Raw genomic sequence first — 19,562 nt, 5'->3', positions numbered from 1 at the left:
TTTACATAGTGTTCAAAATAACAGGAACTCCAAGACACATACTGTCCAAACTCTAGTGCATTAAATAGCCTGCCTTTATAGAAGGTGGCCATTGCAGATTTAAACCATGGTGTTTTTCTTTTTAACCTAAAGCAGGTCTCATGCACATTAGTGCTGTTCCACTCAAATGATGGCTAAGTCAAAGCCTTAGCTCAAATAGTGAATTTTGGTTACAAATGCTCTGTGATAGTTTTGGGAATCTGTTTATGGTGTGTCTATCTTTACTTTTTCTTCCCTGTGATTCTCTTAATTGTTCCTATGCTCTTCCTTATCCTAGGGTAAGGTTTGAACTGACACTTCTTGACCTGTCTTAGCACTGCTGGTGACACTGAGAAGCAAACAAACTGCCCTGAGTCTAACTGCAGGTAGAGCAGACCTAGAGGACAGAGCCTGGGGTGGTCTTGGTGGCCCTGGAAATACAGAGGCCAGAAAGTCTGAGATGATTGGAGCAGAAAGATTCTAGAATCTTAGAACTGGTATGAGCAGGGTTGTCATTTGGTCATAGCCTGAGATGCAAGTGTCCTCAGGCCCAAGTCCCTAGAGCTGAGAACCTAGACAATCACAGGAAGGCAACATCCTGGACCACGAAAGCTTGAGCAGGAAGGGCAGAAAGCCGGGCTTATTGGTGTAACAGAAGGAGGAGACCAGGGCCAGGGCTAGACACCACCTTAGTTCATACCTAGGATCTAACAGTGTCAGAGACAGTAACAGTGAGGATGAGTTTCAGGCCTCCTTGGCCTATTTAGCTGAAATTTAGGGTTCTATAAACCATTTTCCTTCCCTAAGAATTTCAAATATTACTCCTGGCCATTGCATCATTAAACACTAGGTAGTTATTCCCTTGAATGTCAATAACTAATAGGATAAAATAGGGCAGAGCTCAAATCTCCTTCTCTGGTAATATATTAGGTTAACTTGGTTGGGTTATTTCTAAATCATTTTCCAGTCGAATGTCACTCAGCACAGATGTATATGGATACAGTCATACTTATTTCCTACAATACAATTTTAGACAGAGAGTGATGTTGGAATCTTAACTGTCTTCAAAATTATCGGCAAGTGTGGGAGATTCTACTGATTCCAGTGAATAATAGAACACAGGTCCTGAAGATTTCAAAGCTGGATGAAAATAATAAAGATAACTCAATTAAAGACTTTATTTCCTTCAGAAGCAAAATTGAAGGTTGGATAGTGTGATGCTTCATCTTCACTATTGATTTGACTTAGAATCACTATGAGAAGAGGATGTTTCCAGAAGGTTTAACCAAAACTCAAAGTCTTACTCTGTATGTGGGCAACATCATCCTATGGGCTGGGGTCCCAGATGGATAAAAAAGAGAAAGCAGGCTGAGCGCCTCCATTCCTCTCTCTCTGCTTCCTAAATGTGGATCCAATGTGACCAGCTGCCTCAGGCTCCTGCCACCATGCCTTCCCTGTCATGATGGACTGTTCCCTCTAATTGTGAATAAGCCCTTCATTCCTTAAGTAGCTTTCACTGGGTATTTTGTCACAGCAACAAGAAAAGTAATGAACACAGATAAGTAAAGAGGTCTGTTCAAGATTATACAGAAAATAGTGGGGAAAGATGGGAACAGAACAGAGATTCTGAACAATGCCAAGACTATGGAATCATGGAAACAAAAGCTAAGTCACAGGGTCTTATACACTTTTAACAATATAAACCACATAGTATACTTCAAGAAACAGCTATGATGTAAGTGTAAAAGCTTTCTCATTAAAGTGCACACCAGTCTTTACCCTGGCTGCATTCTGCAGTTGATTGAGTGAACCACACAATGAACAGACTGCGACACCAGTCCCCTTTCATTAAAAGGCAATTTAACAGAATCCTAACAGAGTTAGGTTTGAGCCACAGGTAAAGCTCTGTCCTCCTAGAAAAAAATGCCATCAAGTGGCCCAGCACACAACCTCCTTGATCCCGACATAGAATTTAACCACCTCTGCATTGATGCTGGACTAAGAATGGCTGGAGGTTTTGGTTTAAGGATGCTTGCAAAGCAGAAGATTCCTGACTGAATAAATCTGTGCCCCAGGGCCAGACAGAACTACTTGAAAGGCTGTCCCATGCTCTATATTTATTTCACGAGGCTGTAGACTGTGTAGCAATGAATGGGTCTACCATGCATGCAGGATCTGTGATTACACTAGCTGTTGTGTTAGCTTTCTGAGGCTGCTGTAAAAAATCACCATAAACTCAATGTTTTAGAAAGACATTTATTCTCTTGAAGTTCTGGAGACTAAAAGGCTGGAATAAAGGTGTGAGCAAGACCATGTTCTCTTCTAGAGTTCCAAGGAGAATCTGTCCCTGGCCTGTGGTGGCTGCTGAAGTTCCTGGTGTTCCCTGCCTTACAGTGGCCTTCCTTTACTCTTTCCTGGGGCCTTCTTCCTCCGGTGTGTCCGTTCCTAAACCTCTCTTCCCTTATAAAGATACCAGTCGTTGGCTTTAGGTCCTACCCTACTTGAAGCAATCTTCTCTTGTCTTCATATGTAAAGACCCAATTTCCAAATAAGGCCACATTCACGGATAAGGAGGGCTTTGGTGTATTTTTGGTGCCAAGCACAATTCAACCCTCAAGAAGTAGTATCTGAACAGATCACTTATTCTGTTCTTGTCTGTGCATCACTAACACATGACACCTTACATGAACATGTATGTCATCTTTGGGATGAAGGAGGCAGACCAGGTGCTCTCCCTACTCCCCAGGATGAGGAAGCAAGCTCCCAGGTGCTGTTCACTTTCCTACAATCCCTGTGCATTTCCTTTCCATATATGGTAAATCTCTCAACCTAACTGTTAAAACCCTTTCAATTTATACTTGTGGCTTGCTTTTCTGTCTCCTACATCCTGGCTCCAAGACACACAGAGAGGGGGGTGCTTTGAGGATAACTCAGCTCTCAATGAGGACAATCTTTTCTGGCATTCTAAAGGCAAGATGGAAGTTCATCTAAACAGGACTTTGAGACCTTAGAGTTATACAAAGAGGGAATTTGTAGATCACAAAAGAGTTCACACAGCTTCTGATTTTAAAAGTAACACCTTAATTACTAAAAGTTCTCAGTTTCTTCCTTTTTTTTAATCTTATATACATCAGTCATTGAAGTCTCATCCTTCAAGGTCATATCCTTCATGTTAGGATACCCTTTTCCTTTTCCATTTCAGAGTGAGGATGAGGGTGAGGTCATTTTTCCCTTCCTTGAATTAAAACCAACATTTGTGAAGGAGAGATTTTCACCAGGACCTCATGGACACTTCCATTGTTCAGTGTTGGCTCTGTCACAGAGTAAATTGGCATCACACACAAATGTCCATCTCAGAGATGTCTGCTCAGAGGAGAACCCAGTTGGAGGTTGGAGGTTGATCTGGATGGAAGCTGTCACTCAAAGAGCTCCAGGTAGTCTGGTGGCTTGTCCTGCTGACCACAGGGGTATAGCAGGAGTTCCTTCCCCAGGGAAGTTATGGGTTCTTCCTGCCAATCAAAACACAAGGTCAGGCTGGCAGCTGTGTGGTAGACGCCTTTGGTACCCCCTCCTCAGGGGATATCATTCCTCTACCCTGGGTTTATACAAAGCTTTATTATGACAATCTTAAAAGCAATTTTTCTCCTCACTACCCTCCCTTTCCCTCTAGAGCCCTAGTTCTAAACTAGGACTGGTCTCAGATATGGTCAGTGTGTGCCCAGCTTTTTAGCATCCTGGGCATTCCCAAACCCGGGGCGGGGTCTCTCTGAGTGTGTTGGGAGGAAGTAAGTTCCATGATAAAGAAATGCAATTAAGATTCATGGTTATCAGGAGGAATTATCAAACACAAATCTCCCCATTGTGTGTCTCGGTCATTTTCCTTCTAATTGCTTTTCTTAAAGAAAATTCCTAAAGCAAATTCAGTCTATGAATGGCTTTACCTTATGATATTCTACCAAATCAGCCAGAGTGGCGTGCTGTAGCTGGTCCACACCCAGGAAGCTGTAGGAGTCAGTGGAGGCATCTATGAGGAAATGTTTGCAGCCTTCTTCAGACAGGTAGGACAGGGCGTAGCCTTTGATCTTCTCGCTCACTCGGATCAGAAAACTGCCCGGCACACCTGCGCTCAGGAGGTCATTTGCTTTCTTTAGTGTAAGAATTCCTGTGGAAAGGAAAAAACAAATGCAGACATTTCAGTCAAACACTTTCCAAACACTCCTCTGTTACATCCAGCTGTATAGGTAGAGTCTAGTAAAACACAGAGTGTATTTTTTATCTATATCTATGTATTTATCTTTGTGTATTTTGGGAGTCAGTCAATTAGGGTAAATGAACTGTGTTTATCAACATATTTCCACGTAGAGATCCATTTGTAGCAGCACTGGTTGTCCAATCACTTATGAAGGCTGGGACCCAAAGGGGACTTCAGATGCTCTCATCAGGTCACCACTGTCTACCAGTGAGAACTCAGTGGCCTAGGGGGTGACGTGATCCAGGACAGAGGTTCTCAACCAGAATCACAAGGGAGATTAAGGCACACCTGTAGGTGCAGTCAGTGAGTTGTGGATGTTTCCAGAGAGGATAAACTGAGGGGAAAGATCCTCCCTGAATGTGGATTGGACCAGCCCATTGCCTGGGGCCCCAGATGGGATAAGAGGAGAAAAGGAGAAAGCTAGTAGATTACCAGCATTCTTTCTCCACTGCCTGATCCAACATGATGTGACTAATATACCCCATGGTTCCACTGCCAGTGCTTCCCCACCATGGTAGACTGAAACCCTCCAAAACCATGAGGCAAAATCTTTTCTCAAGTCATTTCTGTCAGGTACTGTGTTCACAGTGACACAAAACTTAGTCCACACTGTTGTGTCATGGGTGTGAGTAGAGACCAGGTTTGCTGCAAAACATGCACAAGAAGGCACTACAAAGAATTATCCAGCACTGGAGCTGGAGAGCTGGTTCAGTGGTTAAGAGCACTGGCTGCTCTTGCAGAGGACTTGAGTTCAATTCCCAGCATCCACATGGCAGCAAACAACTGTCTGTAACTCCAATTCCAGGGGATCCAACACCTTCCTCTGACCTCTGTGGGCATTGCACTACGCAGGTACACCTACCTACATGCAAGCAATACACTCATACCCATAAAACAAAAATAATAAATAAAATATTTTTAAAAAGAATTATCCAGCACAAAGTGTCAGCAGTTTTAAAGTTGAGATAACACGGTCCAGGAGTTCTGTAAACAGAGGCAGAAGAGACCCTGGTCTGCTGAGTACCTGCCACAGAAGCTATGTATATATCTTCAATGTATATATCTGTTGTACTTAAAGAGATAGAGCTTTGTTTATGTTTTAATATGTATTCAAAGGGATTAACATACACACACACACACACACACACACACATACACACACACTCCTACCCCCCCCATGTTTATGTAAAAAGGTAAGTTAAGATGCCTCCTGAATTCCACTCTCCCTTCCTGACACACTCCAACTCCTAGGGTGTGACTCATGTTCCAAAGTTCTTATTTCTATTGTAATTCATGAGATGAACAGACAGTCTTGTTAGCACACAGGAGAAAGCACTGACATGGCTTGCTGAACTATCCTGTGGGTCCTGGTTTTGGAGGAGAGCAGTATTCTTTTCAGGTCCCTTTGCTTTTCAGCAGACAGAAGTGTGTGACTTCTCTCATTCCACCCTTAGTTTGCTGTTGACATTCAGTCCTTCCTCATGAAAAGACAATGGGTTTTCATAGCCCTTCTGATTGCTGATGAAGCTTTAGTTAGTTAAGAAGTCCTGCGCTAGAGAGATGGCTCAGCAGTTAAGAGCACGGGTTGCTCTTGCAGAGGAACCAGGTTTGATTCCCAGCACCCACATGGCAGCTAACAACCATCTGTAACTCCAGATCCAGGGGAGTTGGATGCCCTCTTCTGACTTCTGAGGGCACTGCAGGACATGGGTGCACTCATGTACATACACTCATACATATAAAATAAAAATAATAAAATACACTGGGCATGATGGTACACACCTTTAATCCCAGCACTCAGGAGGCAGAGGCAGGCAGATCTCTGTGAGTTTGAGGCCAGCCTGGTCTACATAGTGAGTTCCAGGCCAACTGGGACTACCAGCTGGGAGATCCTGTCTCAGATCAAAAAAGACCAACAATAATAATAATAATTAAATAAAATATATATTTTTAAAAAAATAAGCCCCAAGCTGGGCATGCTGGTGCACTTAAATCCCAGCACTTGGGAGGCAGAGGTCGGCAGCTGTCTGTAAGATCAAGGCCAGTCTGGGATGGTCTATGTAGCAAATTCCAGGTCAGTTGGGGCAACATAGTGAGACTCTGTCACAAACAAACAAACAAACAAACAAACAAAAAGTAATCCTCAGGCATCCAGAGTATAATGTAAAATAAAACATTTGTGCTCACTTTTCTGTAAACAGACATTCAGTGAGGGGAGGAGTTTAGAAATTGCCTTTCTCCCCAGCCAAGATGGACTCATCTGTGTTTCTCCCAACTGCTCTTTTCCCATCCCATTCAGGAAGATGCAGACCAGGGTCTTATGCCACAAAGCCGAGGATGAGAGCTTGCATTAAGCACCGTGTTTGGGCTGACAGAACCTTCTATTCAGATAGGAAATAGTACCCAAAAGGAAGGAAACAGAGGGCCCCACTTCCAGGGACCCCCCTCTATACTAGGGTCCTTCCCAGTATAAGAATGAATGATTCATGTGCACCATATGCATCTACTATGCTTTAAGTATGAAATATCAGGGGCTGGAGAGATGGCTCAGTGGTTAAGATCACTGGCTGAGGAGGACCCAGGTTCAGTTCCTGGCACCCACATGGTGACTCACAACCATCCATAACTCCAGTTCCAGGAGATCTGTGCCCTCTTCTGACCTCTGCTGGTATTGCATGCATGTGATGCTCTTGCATACATGCAGGCGAAACACTCATATACATAAAATAAAAATATGAAATATCCTGTTACAAGTTCGTATCTTGAATGCTTAGCCCTGGCTAGAGGTGCTCTTAGGGGGGATATTGTGGCACCTTTAGGAGGCAAGATCTAGGTGGAGAAAGTAACTGGGGTGTGTCCTTGGGGGCTGTGTCTTGCTCTGATGCATTCCTGTGTTTCCTGTGTTCCCTTTCTCCACCACCAACTCCACCATGAGCTCAGAACATCCTCTGCAATGCCTTCTGTTGCCTCGATGTTCTCCCCAAGTAGATGGGTTTGAGCCACATGGACTTGAATGCTCCGAGAACATGCGAAAATATTTCCTCCTTTAAGTTGTTCTTTCAGGTGTTTTGGAGATTGCAATATAAAGTTAGGACATCCTACCAGTCATCTTTCCGCACTTTCTTCCATGGCTCACTGGGAACAGTGACTCCATTGACACTGGTAAACCTCCCAGTTAGAAGCTGCATCATCCACGTCAGAGGCTCAAATGATGGCCCCAATACACACAGGTTGCTCACTTTTATTGGTCTATTTTTCTCTTCTAGATATCCCTGATTCTACTAATAGATTGTGACAACCATAAATTGAAACAAGGAAACAAACAACCTCTGCATGGACTTCCCCTTGGCAGAGGTTTGAAGACACCACATTAGACTGCCTGACACAAAACCAAGAGCTTGATAAACCCATGACTGGAGGAAAAGCCGAATTCTGGGAAAAAAAAGTCTTTCTCCACACCGACTTACTGACAGGCTAGCTCTGAAGTTCCAAGTTCCTTCAACAGAACAGGCAGATGTTTTGACATCTGAATGTTTTCCAGTTGTATTTGGATTCCTAAAAAGAAAGCTGTTTTGGAAAATTACAACCAAACCTGGGCTAAAATCAAATTCCTTCTAATGTCAGGTGATATAGTTAGTAAGTACAAATCAAATACCTGTAAGCCTCCTAACCTCTACAGTTATTACCCATCGTGCACTATCTTACACTATCTAATCTCCTAAGACACAAGAACGTAATAAAGTGATCTTGCGGCAAATCCCAAGTCATAATGGAATCTCCCTGTGCATCATGGGAATGAGAGCAGGCTCAAAGGTGGAGGGCTATGCGGAGCAGGCTTTGAGCAGGGCAAGAGGGTGATTTCTTTTTGTTCAAGTGTCAGATACAGACCACTGTGGTATGGGATTTACTACTCAGACCTGCCCTCTGCACGACTCTAGGAATTATGAAGCAGTGCTTTCACCCTGCCCTTAAGTTCCTGAAGCATCTGGGCTGCCTCCCTCTGATCAGCTCTCTTCACACACTGGAAAAGAACCAAGCCAATATGAGGTCCTGAGGACACCTGTGGTACTGAACGGAGTGAATGGGAGATTTATTTCATAAGTTTAATGGGACAGACTTTTCACCAGGGCCATAGCCTGTGGAGCTGAATCCAGGTAGAAAGTGGCAGAAAAATGGCAGACATCATTGTACAAGGTCTTCTGGAGAGCAGCTGATCCTGAAGAGCCTAAGGCACAGCTGGAGTTGGAGCTCCCACAGTCTCCCTGGCTTGGAGGCTCACCAGACAGAGGTGCCCCACTAGTGAAGGAAGAGCCCCACTATTCTCTTTGTGACAGGGACTGGCTCCTTCCACAACAGAACTATGCAAAGGAATGTTCTGACATGATGGACATGTCCTCTGTGTTGGCCAAATGGATACCACTACCCACAAGTATCTATTGAGCAGCTACAGTGGAACTAGTGTGACTAGGGACTCAATTTTCTTAGCTTAGTTAGTTTATTTAGTTACTAGGCATGTTGTGGTCAATAGCCACTCCACTGGCCTGTACAGTTAATGAGCTCTATCCTAGTTTGCCCTAAATATGCCTCAAATCTGTGTTCATATATGGAGAGCTGTATAGAACCTTAGGATTCTCAGGCAGGTCAATAGAAGGTGCCACTGATCCCAGGGTTTGAGCCAGAGCCATGCTTCTACCCACCCAACTACAAATACCTCCACCTTTGCTGGCACAAGGTACTTCCATTTACATTTAATTTTCAAAATGCTCTAAAATAAGCAGAGCTAACATTATCATCATCTCCATTTTGTAGCTGAACAAGCTAAGGGGGAAAAGGTTAACGCCCAAGGTTGCAAGATGAGGGTCAATTCCAGATACTTGGTTCCCACTCTGCTGCAGATTTACTTTCAACCCACTAGACTCATGAAATTTTGGAGTTAACTGAAAATAAAATATGAGTACTCATTTCAGAAAAAGATGTTCTATCTACCTTGAGCAACTTACAGGAATTCATTTCCCGGTCATATGTAAGTATGGTCTGGCTGAACACGAAGATCCCACTGGGGTGCCCTTTCCCACTTTCTTATGGTCAGGAGCCATCTTCTGAGGACCAGCAGCCATAGAGACTTGAGGCTGCACTCAGAGCTGCCTCAGTGCTACAGGACAGTGGAGCCATCGCAAAGCTTCCCAGAACCCAGCTGCCTCCCGGAACCCAGCTGCTACAGATCAACAGCGCCTGGTTGCCCTCCCATGCTTTGCCCTGACATTTGCCATGTGTGCTACATTCCTACTTCTGCCCCCCCCCCACTCCCACCCAATAGGGCAAGAGAAAGGGCTGTGTGGAAACGATATTTACAATGTGACCTGTCTCTGCTGCTAAGGGACCTCAGAGTCTTCCACTACCTGGAGAAGGGGGTGAGTAAAGAGCTGCTTCTAGAAGACCTTACTCCAAACAGCCACCTTGCCAGTCCCCAGGTGCACAGGGAGGAGTCTGACGTCACACATTCACCCCTTTCTACCAGTCCTTCACTGGAGGGCAGGAAGAGGCTCTGATACCCTCTTCTGGTGCCAACCAGAAAAAGATGAACATGAACAAAGCTCTTAAAATATTATTTAAATGTTTCCTTCACAGTTGAAGGATTAGAATTCTAGTGTTAACCTTTTCTCACGTTGCTCTCTAAATGGTTAACACTACCTGGGGTTTACTATGTGCCACACACAGTTCTGAGTGCTTTATATCTATTAAGTTGTTAATCTTTAGTCATTACCACACTATACAGATTAGCATCAGAAGCACAGAAGGCAGGTGACTCGGCCAAGGCCACATGGCTAACTGATGGAGCCTCAGATGAAAGGCAGCTAACCCCAAAGGTGGGCTCTTAATTAGCCACCACTCATCCCTCTAGCTCTCCTTCCCTGGTCTAAGGAAATACTGTCCAAGATCCACTGGTTGTGGCAGAAGATGTCAGTAAGAGAGCATGTGCTGATAAAGAAACGTCTAACCACAAAAGCATAGCTTTCCCAATATGTCTCTAAGCTGCAGAATCCCCCTTCTATACAAATCCTAAGTAAGAGTTCCCAAAGCTGAGGTGCTTGATTTTGCTTCTTTTCTACATACTCCCTTGGCTTCTAAATGACCTGAGAACTCCTAAATCGTGGTGGGAAAGTGCAAGATGTCATCCTGACTCAGTGGTACGTTTGCTTAGCATGCTGAGTTCCACCTCCAGCAATCAACTCCCACCCATTGTTCTTGGACTGTCACGTGTGGCCTATGCACAGGTTTGTGTGCGCACACACACACACACACACACGACTGAAAGACACACACACACACACACACACACACACACACACACGACTGACATCCTGGGCATTTGCAACTCAAGTACATCATTTAGAAAATGTCAAGAAGGAGTTTGGGGTCCAAGGTCTGGTCTATTTTCAACATTAATAGAAAGCATAGTAACATATTTTGCAGAAAGTTTGCTGCACTGCGTCATTGATAAGAAAAATCAGATTCTTCCAGAAAAGAACAACAATGCATAGTATTCTCTGAAGAAAAGCTAGCATTTCCTAGAATAAATCTGTGCAGCTTCAGCCTCTTTCTGTCTCATCTTCTCCAGTTCCTTTGGCGATCTGGACAAAAACAACACAGTGACACTGGAGAACTACAGTATGGAAGTGAAGTTTGCATGCTCAGAGGAGCACTACTGGTTCCCCCAAGGGCACACAGTGGCCACCAGGGATAGGTTTCCAGCTGCCCTCCCTGTCACCCACCCTGGTGACTTAGTTTTGCTGATAATCATAGCTAAGCTGCTAAATGAAATGTATGTCCTGGATAGAAATGACACGGGGTGCATACTATCACCTGAGGCTTAGAAAAGGGCTTTGAGGGGTCCTATACGTCAGCAATTTGAGCTCGAGAGAAGCAGTTTGAAAACACTTTTTGGGAAATGCAGGCAGAATTTTGATGCCCATAATTAAGAAATAGTCAAAGGACAGGTTGCTAATAGTCATTGATTGGCAGGTCTACTAACGTTTCAGGCTGAAAGACACCATGGTCAGCATCTATAAGCCTTTCTTAATGAGATTTATTCAGTTACCTATTTCCAGCTGTGGTGGTATCTGGTTCCCTTGCTGAAGGAGTCAGGGTTGACAAAGGGCCAGCTTGAAAAGAGGGGATCAACACAGAACACCACCTTGTCAGCTATTTATAGGCAACTTTAGAACCACTCCCACAGAGGTGGGCAACATTCACCTCCCAAGGAGATGTGTCAACATGGAAAAATTCAAAATAGCTATAGTACGAACCGACACAATTAAATCCCACTAAAGTTATATTAATTTACCTTCAGAGTAACAAAATATAAACGATCGGGGCTACAACATTTAGAAGGCAGGCTCAGGTATATGCCATGTCAATAAAAGACAGTCACAAGAAATGAGCAAGGCTGGGACTATGTCTTTGATGCCCACATAAACCCCCATTTGAAAAAAGCAAGAGTTAATGGTATTTCAAAACACTGGACACCTGTATCAAATTCCTGCCTCCAAAGGCTCAGGGATCATTGTGGAAGAGGTGGCGGAAAGATTCTAAGAGTCAGAGGTGGTAGATGACCACAAGGAAACACAGTTTTCCAGGCAGATGGTCAGTTGCTCATATGAATTCACAGCCATGGTGGCAGCATCACAAGTCTCATGTAAGCTCAAGTCAGACAAATCTCAGCAAAGATGTGGGGAAGTGGGTAAGAGACCCCCAACCCCACTGAGGAACTATTGGGAACTGATGACTGCTGGGAGGGGGAGAGTCAGTCTCTTTAAAGGGTGTGACCCTGGTAAATTAACCAGGCTCCAGTGGATGGACCCACAGTAAAGGACATCTGGGGACACAAAGTTGACACTGTATGCTTATATGTGTGTGTGTGTGTGTGTGTGTGTGTGTGTGTGATACTTAATGACTCTCTTTATATCTATATCCATATCTATAATATGGATGGGGTGTAACATGGGGAGGTGCAGATAGGGAAGGGAATCTAAATGGGATCAAAATGTATGAAATTCACAAAAAATTCAATTTAAAAAAGAAAAGAAATTAAAAATAATAATGTTCAAGCACAGATGTGCAAAGCAAATACTCGAGAGGATTATCCAACAACAAAAATGCTGGAAAAGTCCTAAACTAGAAGTATGTTTCCATCTTCATTTCTGTCTTTCCACCACCTCCCTCCTCCCAGTCTCTGGAGCTTTCTAAGACCCCTGAATATTCTGCTGCCATCTGGGAGGTGTCAGGAAATGTTGGTAGAATGAAGAACTTGTGGGTTTCTGGACGGATGTTCAAACTTGAATTGTGTCTATTCTTTGGCTCTTTCTCAAGGAGGCCTCGAAGCTCTTCAGTGAGTATAATCAATTGTGCATCAACATAGTCTGAAGACTAGGAATCTGGAGCCATAATAAGCCTGGTGACCTTGTTGGTCAGTTAGCCACAGGGACCCTCTGGCAGTTATCTCATACTTTATAAACACCAAAGAGTAGGCAAAGCGTCTTAACAACTTCAGGAACATGGTAAGTAGGTGCAAGGATAAGACAAATAAAAGCAAGGATTGTAGTCAAGGGTCAAGATACTCCTGAACTGACAACTGGGGTCTAGGACAATAGGATGGGAAGAGACCAAGGTGAGGAAGGGAAATAAATAATCCCTCTCATTAAGGAAACCAACCAAGTAGAGTTAATGATAGTACTCAGAAGAATATACAACTAGGAGACAGAGCCATTACCTCAGCAGATCCGTCCCACCTCCTCATGGCTACACCCCTCCCCCAAAAGTTCAGCTTTGACCTGCCATGTCCTGTCCTGAAACCTCCCCCAAACAATTCCTCCTCCTCCTCCTCCTCCAATAATCAGAACTCTCTGATACTCTGTGGTGACTTCCAACCTGTGTCCTTCCATGTCACTGTTGCCTTTGTAAGAACAGGCCCTAAATAAGTACTTCTGAATGAGACAGGTTTTGCAGTATTAAGATCTGTTTTACTGAAAAGCCACATGTTCCTTGTGTATGACTCTGTCTCGCAGAATGGTAGGGTTATGCTAACAGGAGGACAGGGAGAGCAACACACATGAAGACATTTTGCTGCTGCACTCTGCTAAGCCACAGCAGAAGCACTGTGCTCTACCAGCTGTTCTGAACTCTTCACACACACATTCTGATTTGCTTTATGGAGACAGCCCCATGATATATCTGTCACCTCTTCTCTTGCAGAGGAGAAAAACACAATTCACCTTGATGTTCTGAACATTAAGTTTAAAACTCCTTCGCTCTTTGATTTTTCTTTCTTTCCATTTTTTGGGGGTAGACATGAAAGTCTGGGGCATTCAAAAATAGCTGTGTATGGGGCTGGAGAGATGGCTCAGCGATTTAGAGCACTGGCTGCTCTTGTAAAGGACTCAGGCTTGGTTCTCAGCACCTATGTGGCAGCTAACAACCATCCATAACTCCAGTTCCAGGGGATCCAACACCCTCTCTGACCTCCACAGGCACTGTATGACACGGGTGCACTCACATACATGCAGGCAATACACCCATACACATAATGGTTGACCAGATGGGACTTAACATATATGGCAGAACACATGAGGCCTGGTGGGTGGGGACCATGGATGGAGGAGGGGGTCTTAATTTGATTAAGAACTGTTGTATGAAATGTACAAAAGCTCAATAAAAATATTTTAAAACATAGCTGTGTAGGTGGTATAAAATTAGAACGTCACTACATACACAGGGAAAGGCACAGACTCAGGGAAGACCTGAGAGGCCCTAGAGTTTACACCTCACACCAATACATGGCACAGAGACTACCTAGACTGCAGAAAATAAGCAAGAGTGCTGAACTGCACATTTCAAAGTGGTCAAGGGGGTTGAGGAGATGGCTCAGTGGGCAAAATGCTTGCTGCACAAGCCTGAAGACCTGAGTTCAGATCCCTAACACCCACATAAAAGCTAGGCGTGGTATGGCATCTGTAACCCCAGAACCGGGGGGCATGGAGACAGGCAGCCAGCCAAAACATCAAGGTCAGTGAGAATCTTGTCTCAAAAACTAAAGTGCAGAGTGATAAATGGTTGTTAGTCACAATGTGTTAGGAACTGAACCTGGGTCCTCAGTGCTCTTAAGCACTGAGCCACGTCTCCAGTCTTGAAGATTCTATTTTGGAACCACAACATGCAAGGAAAATAAGACCAGGCAGTGCTAAGCGCCGAGAAGTACAGAGAAAAACAGCAACTCGGGGACGGCTGTGGAAGTAGGCATTGATTGGTGTGATCACTTTGGGGTCATAAGTGCTTGGCAATACTTATTGCAGACTGAGCAGCTCTTCTTCAACATGTTGGGGACCACAAGTGTTTCCAATTTGGGAGGTTTTTAAATATTGGCACATTTAAATAGATTGCCAGCTGAGCGTTCATAATCAGAAAATATAGAATATAAAATCCTCCAAAACTCTGAAACACTCAAAGAATACGCTGGCTCAGGGTTTGGAGGATTTCTGGTTTTGGATATTTGGATTAGAAATGTCCAACCTGCATGGTTAAAAATGCCTAGCCTCTCCCACCAGTATTTCTACATCTGGATATATTCTCTGAAGAACTTGTCACATGTGGGTACAATGAGACATGTTCAAGGGTGATCACCATTTTATGTAGCAGTAAATGGTAAATGAGTCACCAATTGTATTTCAAAGAGACAATGTATAATGTGTCCTCTCTTTGTCATGAAAATGTGAAATTCTGTCTCCCTAAAAATGAAGCAAAGGATATATATTGACCACCTGACTATGCATTAATCACATTACTTAATTTTAATTGCATTATTTATTTTGCTTATAACTATAACTATTTGTATAAATAAGAACAAATCAATAAACATGTCACATTTATAAATTATTATACATAACACTCAAGAACTTTTTTTTTTTTTTTTTGGTCTTTTTGAGACAGGGTCTCCCTGTAGCCCCAGCTGTCCTGGAGCTCACTATGTAGACCAGGCTGGCCTTGAACTCACAGAGATCCGCCTGCCTCTGCCTCCCGAGTGCTGGGATTAAAGGCGTGCGCCACCACGCCCGGCTAACACTCAAGAACTTTTAACCAAAGCTTTTAACAACTCTTTCAAATAGAACAGCCAGTTAAAGTACCAGAATTCTTAATAAATCAGCCAACATTTCCCATTTTTTTATTCCCTGATGTTTAAAAAACAAAAACAAACTACCACTGTTCTTATTGGGCATGACAGCACACAGAAACTGTCCAGAGACACAGAAACCACAAAGTAGCCAATTTCCCCTGTGCTTATCTTAAAAGGGAAGCAAGGTAACAGTAGGTTGCAGTTAGCCACAGTGAAGGCTTGTAAAACTGGCTTGAGTTCTTTCTGTTAGTCTCTGACATCATCACAATAGAACAAGGGACTGAGGATGCGGCTCATGACTGGCCCAGTAAGGGGATAGGTCTCTTCAAGAGCCAGAGTCTGATCTTCAAAGCACATGTGTGATCAAGGACACCTAACAGATCTGCTAGGATGGTCAGGCTACAAAAGCAGCTTGAGGAGAAATCCTACCACTGGTGGGCTGGTGCACTGTAGAGGAGGTTGCTCATGATGCACTCATGGGAGCTTATTTTCTGTGGTCTACTTATGTGTACAATGGCACTACTTAAAAGAGAGATGCCTTAAATAATTCAAACCAAGACACTCTTAAGATATATGCTAAGTGGGAGGGATTTGTATATTAAAGTACCAGTTAGTCTAATTCAATTATGGGAATTTATTTTCCTTATTTTCCTTACTTTCCTTCCTCCCTCCCTCCCTCCCTTCCTTCCTTCCTTCCTTTTCTATGCTAAGATTAGAACTGAGTGCTTTGTGTATTACAAGCAACATGCTGGGATCCACAGGTGTTTCCTATTTTGAGCTATACTCCTCTCTCCTAACCACAGACCTTGAAGGAATGAGTTGAGGTCTTAAAGAAACCAACTTTTCTCGAAATTTACTCAAGTCCCTTAGGTGAAATAATGAAATGATTAGCTAATACCTACCAAAGACCAAAAACTCTACCTTGTAGCGTTACTAGAGAACTGGGAAGAAAGGATCAAAGTGACAGAATTCTTAAGATCCAAAAGCTCAAATTCCTCATTTAAGAGATGAGAAAAATGCAGCTCAAGTGGGTTAACCGGCTACAGAAAAAGACCACAATTTGCTCAAGGTCCCTCAACTAGTTAATGGAGAGCTGGGTCATGGCTGGCCTTCTACCAACCATGTCCATCCCCAACAACCCCAGCTGGCTGATGTTTTGGTGGAGGAAAACATTGCCACGTATTAGTCACAATCAAGCACCCTCCTCTGAGCCCCTAGGAAGCCCTACATTCCCCATTCTCCCTGGGGCATTGTGGTGAAGAATTAGCCCACAGCATGTACAAGGCCATGAATGCTGATGGCTTTCTAAGGAGGCATGAGGCAGCTTTCTGAGAAACTGTTGAGGAAACTCTTTGGAAAATAATTTGAAAGACTCTTTTGGGCAGTACAAACGAAGAAGGGAGAGGAAGCTTTCCTTCATTGTGTCTTCCTGGGACTTGGCACTACTTGACTGTCATCAGAGATGGTCTCAGCACTCACCATGGAACCAGGGAGCGATGGTGTCTGAGTTTTTCTGAAACCCTGCTCGGAATGGCAGCTGCTCCTCTCTGAACCATCGGATGATGTCCTCCTGGGCAGAGTTGGAAGCTGTCCTTGTTACTCCCTGATTCCTGTCATGGGTAAGATGATGCTCAAGTTAGGGCTAATTTGAAATAATGTCAATAATGTCATCAAAACTCCCTTATATATGTATATGTGTATGACTCTCATACATACATGCATATGTGTATACATTTATATATGTGTATATATGCTTATATATTTATATATTTATACCTATAGACTGGTCTGCATCAATTTAACTAATAGAAGACTGAAAATAAATGAAGAAAATGATTGCAGGTATACTAAACACATGCAGACATGTTTGCCTGGCACTGTTCCCTAAACAATATTGCATCACAGCTATTTACAATTTACATAGCACTTATAGTGTAGTAGCCCTAATGAGTGACTCAGAGATGCTGTAAAGTAAAGGGAGGATGTGCATGCTTTATATGCAAATACTGCATCATTTTATGTAAGCCTTGAGCATCCTCACGTTTTGGTATCTTCAAGGGGTCCTGGAATTAGTTCCCATGGATACCGAGGGTCAACTGTATATGGTAGAGATGGAGAGATGGAGGGAGAGAGGAAAAGAGGGAGGGAAGGGAAGGGAGGGAGAGAGAAAGAAAGAATTATACACATCTAATTCATCTAATTACATGGGCAGAGTTAATGGGAGATTAGACCCCCCACAAAACACCATTATACAGCTTCCCTAAAGCCGACAGAGGAAAATACAGTAATCTGTCACTTGCTCTTCCAGTCCTAAGTATACCATTGCTGTGTTAGATTTAAGTTCATTTTAACAGGAATTAGAAGATCTATTAACTTCCAATTAAAATTTGAGAAAGCAAACATTAAAAAATTGAGGCGCGCCCAGCACTACTTTCCTGGAGAGCATGCACTTGTGAACAAAAGCAATCACATGTGCTGAGAGCAATTTCCTCCCTGCATTTTTATTATTTGTTTTTCTCTTCTTTGTCAGTTTTTACTCACCTCCCTGCCTTTCTTCTCACTCATACTTTGAAGAGGTTTAGTTCTGCTAAAAGACAATCTCAGAAATATAAAGAGAAGAAAATCATGTGACGATTGGGAAGGAAAAATAAGCCACAGAATCATTTTGAAATAAATTCAGTGTCAGAACTAAGGTTCTGGAGTGGAGTGGATTCCACCACAAACAGCAACACTAGGGGCTAGAAAGATGACTCAGCAGTTAAGAACACTGGCTGTTCTTGCAGAAGACCCGGGTTCGAGTCCCAGCACCCACATGACAGCTAACAACTGTCCGTAACTCATTTCAGGGGATCTGATGGCCTCTTCTGTCCTCTGTAGGCATTGCATGACACGGATGCACTTACACACATGCAGGCAATACACTCGTACACATAAAATAAAAATAAACATTTTTTTTAAAAAAGGCAACACTACAGTTTAATGAACATATTTCTGAGTCCTACTCAACAGGCCACTAAATCTGTACAGAATTCAAATTTTAAAACAAAGAGTTTAGGAGAGCTACTGGAACTTCCTATATATAAATGAACTTATGGCTCACTGTGCTTTTCCTGGCATCACATCCTGCTGAGTTCCATGCGATATATGTGTCAGTTCTATAAACACACATTACATATGCATATACATGCAAATGCATGCACATGTGTAAATACATGTACATACCATGTTCCATGATTTTCAGAAGATTTTGTAGAAGATATACTTTCTTAGGGAGCAGTTTTTATATACATAAGTCATTACATCATAAATTCTTATATTAGCTTATAAATTAGGTATTATTTTTCTCCGCATAATCCTTGGAGATGAAGCAAAATTCCAAATACACTGGACAGCCTAGTGTCTGTCTTTCCCCAGACTGGATCTTGGCTGACCTCTGTCATGGCTGTTCAGAGTCCCAGGCCTAACCCCACCCTTTCTGACACACAAGAAACCTTTCATGCAGTGTCTTAAGTTGGAAAAAATGAACTGGGCACAAATGACAAGAACCAGCCCCTTTTTAAAAAGGTCACTTCATTGCCATCACTCAGATATGCCATGCTCTAACATCACTGCAGGAAAGAGATACCTTGTAAGTCACCCTTCCATGCTCCTCCAGGAAGGGCCTAGAGAATAAGAGAGGCTGTTGATGCAGCTCTGTGGCCAGAGTACACACAAGCAATCTACCCTAACAAGGTCAGGTGTAGGAGTCAGTCTGTGACCTATTGGAAAGCTAGGGAGATGCATATTCCTCTCTCTCGCTCGCTTGATTGCTCTCTCTTGCTCTGGTCTGTAAAGGGAAAAATCTTTTCCCAAACTGTGCACATGGGCATTTAGTGCTGGTCACCACATCCCAATGTGGAACCTTTCAGCTGAGTAAATAGAAGAATTATAGTAGAAAAGATCCACCATCGTGTTTCCTCTGAGGTCATAAACCTCCCTTAAAAAAAAAAAAAAAAAAAAAAAAAAACTTAACAGCAACTGGTTCCTAGCAAACAGATTTTTGTTTGTTTTTCATTTTGCCAAACTCCTAACAGAGAAGTGCTTTTAAATTTTATTTTGGAAGGTTGGCTAGACACAGTCTGTTTC

General features: G+C 43.2%; 1 protein-coding gene across 4 annotated transcripts in view; it reads right to left on the bottom strand.

Annotated features, from left to right (window-relative positions):
- Window positions 1-2,254: 2,254 nt before the first annotated feature.
- The window catches only part of Sh2d4a (SH2 domain containing 4A), a 69,620-nt gene continuing 52,312 nt past the window's right edge, over window positions 2,255-19,562 (bottom strand). For all 4 annotated transcript variants that reach the window (XM_017802573.2, XM_029554614.1, XM_029554613.1 and 1 more), the window contains 3 exons: window positions 16,917-17,047; window positions 3,960-4,180; window positions 2,255-3,527 (listed from right to left, as the gene is read on the bottom strand). In XM_017802573.2, coding sequence (XP_017658062.1) covers window positions 3,435-3,527; window positions 3,960-4,180; window positions 16,917-17,047 — 445 coding nt within the window. In that variant the 3' untranslated portion in view covers window positions 2,255-3,434. The remainder of the gene's footprint in view (window positions 3,528-3,959; window positions 4,181-16,916; window positions 17,048-19,562) is intronic.

The sequence above is a fragment of the Nannospalax galili genome, unplaced genomic scaffold (assembly GCF_000622305.1).
Source record: "Nannospalax galili isolate Female #2095 unplaced genomic scaffold, S.galili_v1.0 scaffold291, whole genome shotgun sequence".
Classification (NCBI taxonomy): domain Eukaryota; kingdom Metazoa; phylum Chordata; class Mammalia; order Rodentia; family Spalacidae; genus Nannospalax; species Nannospalax galili.
The sequence above is the reverse complement of the archived record's forward strand: the minus strand, read 5'-3'. Positions and strand labels throughout refer to the sequence as shown.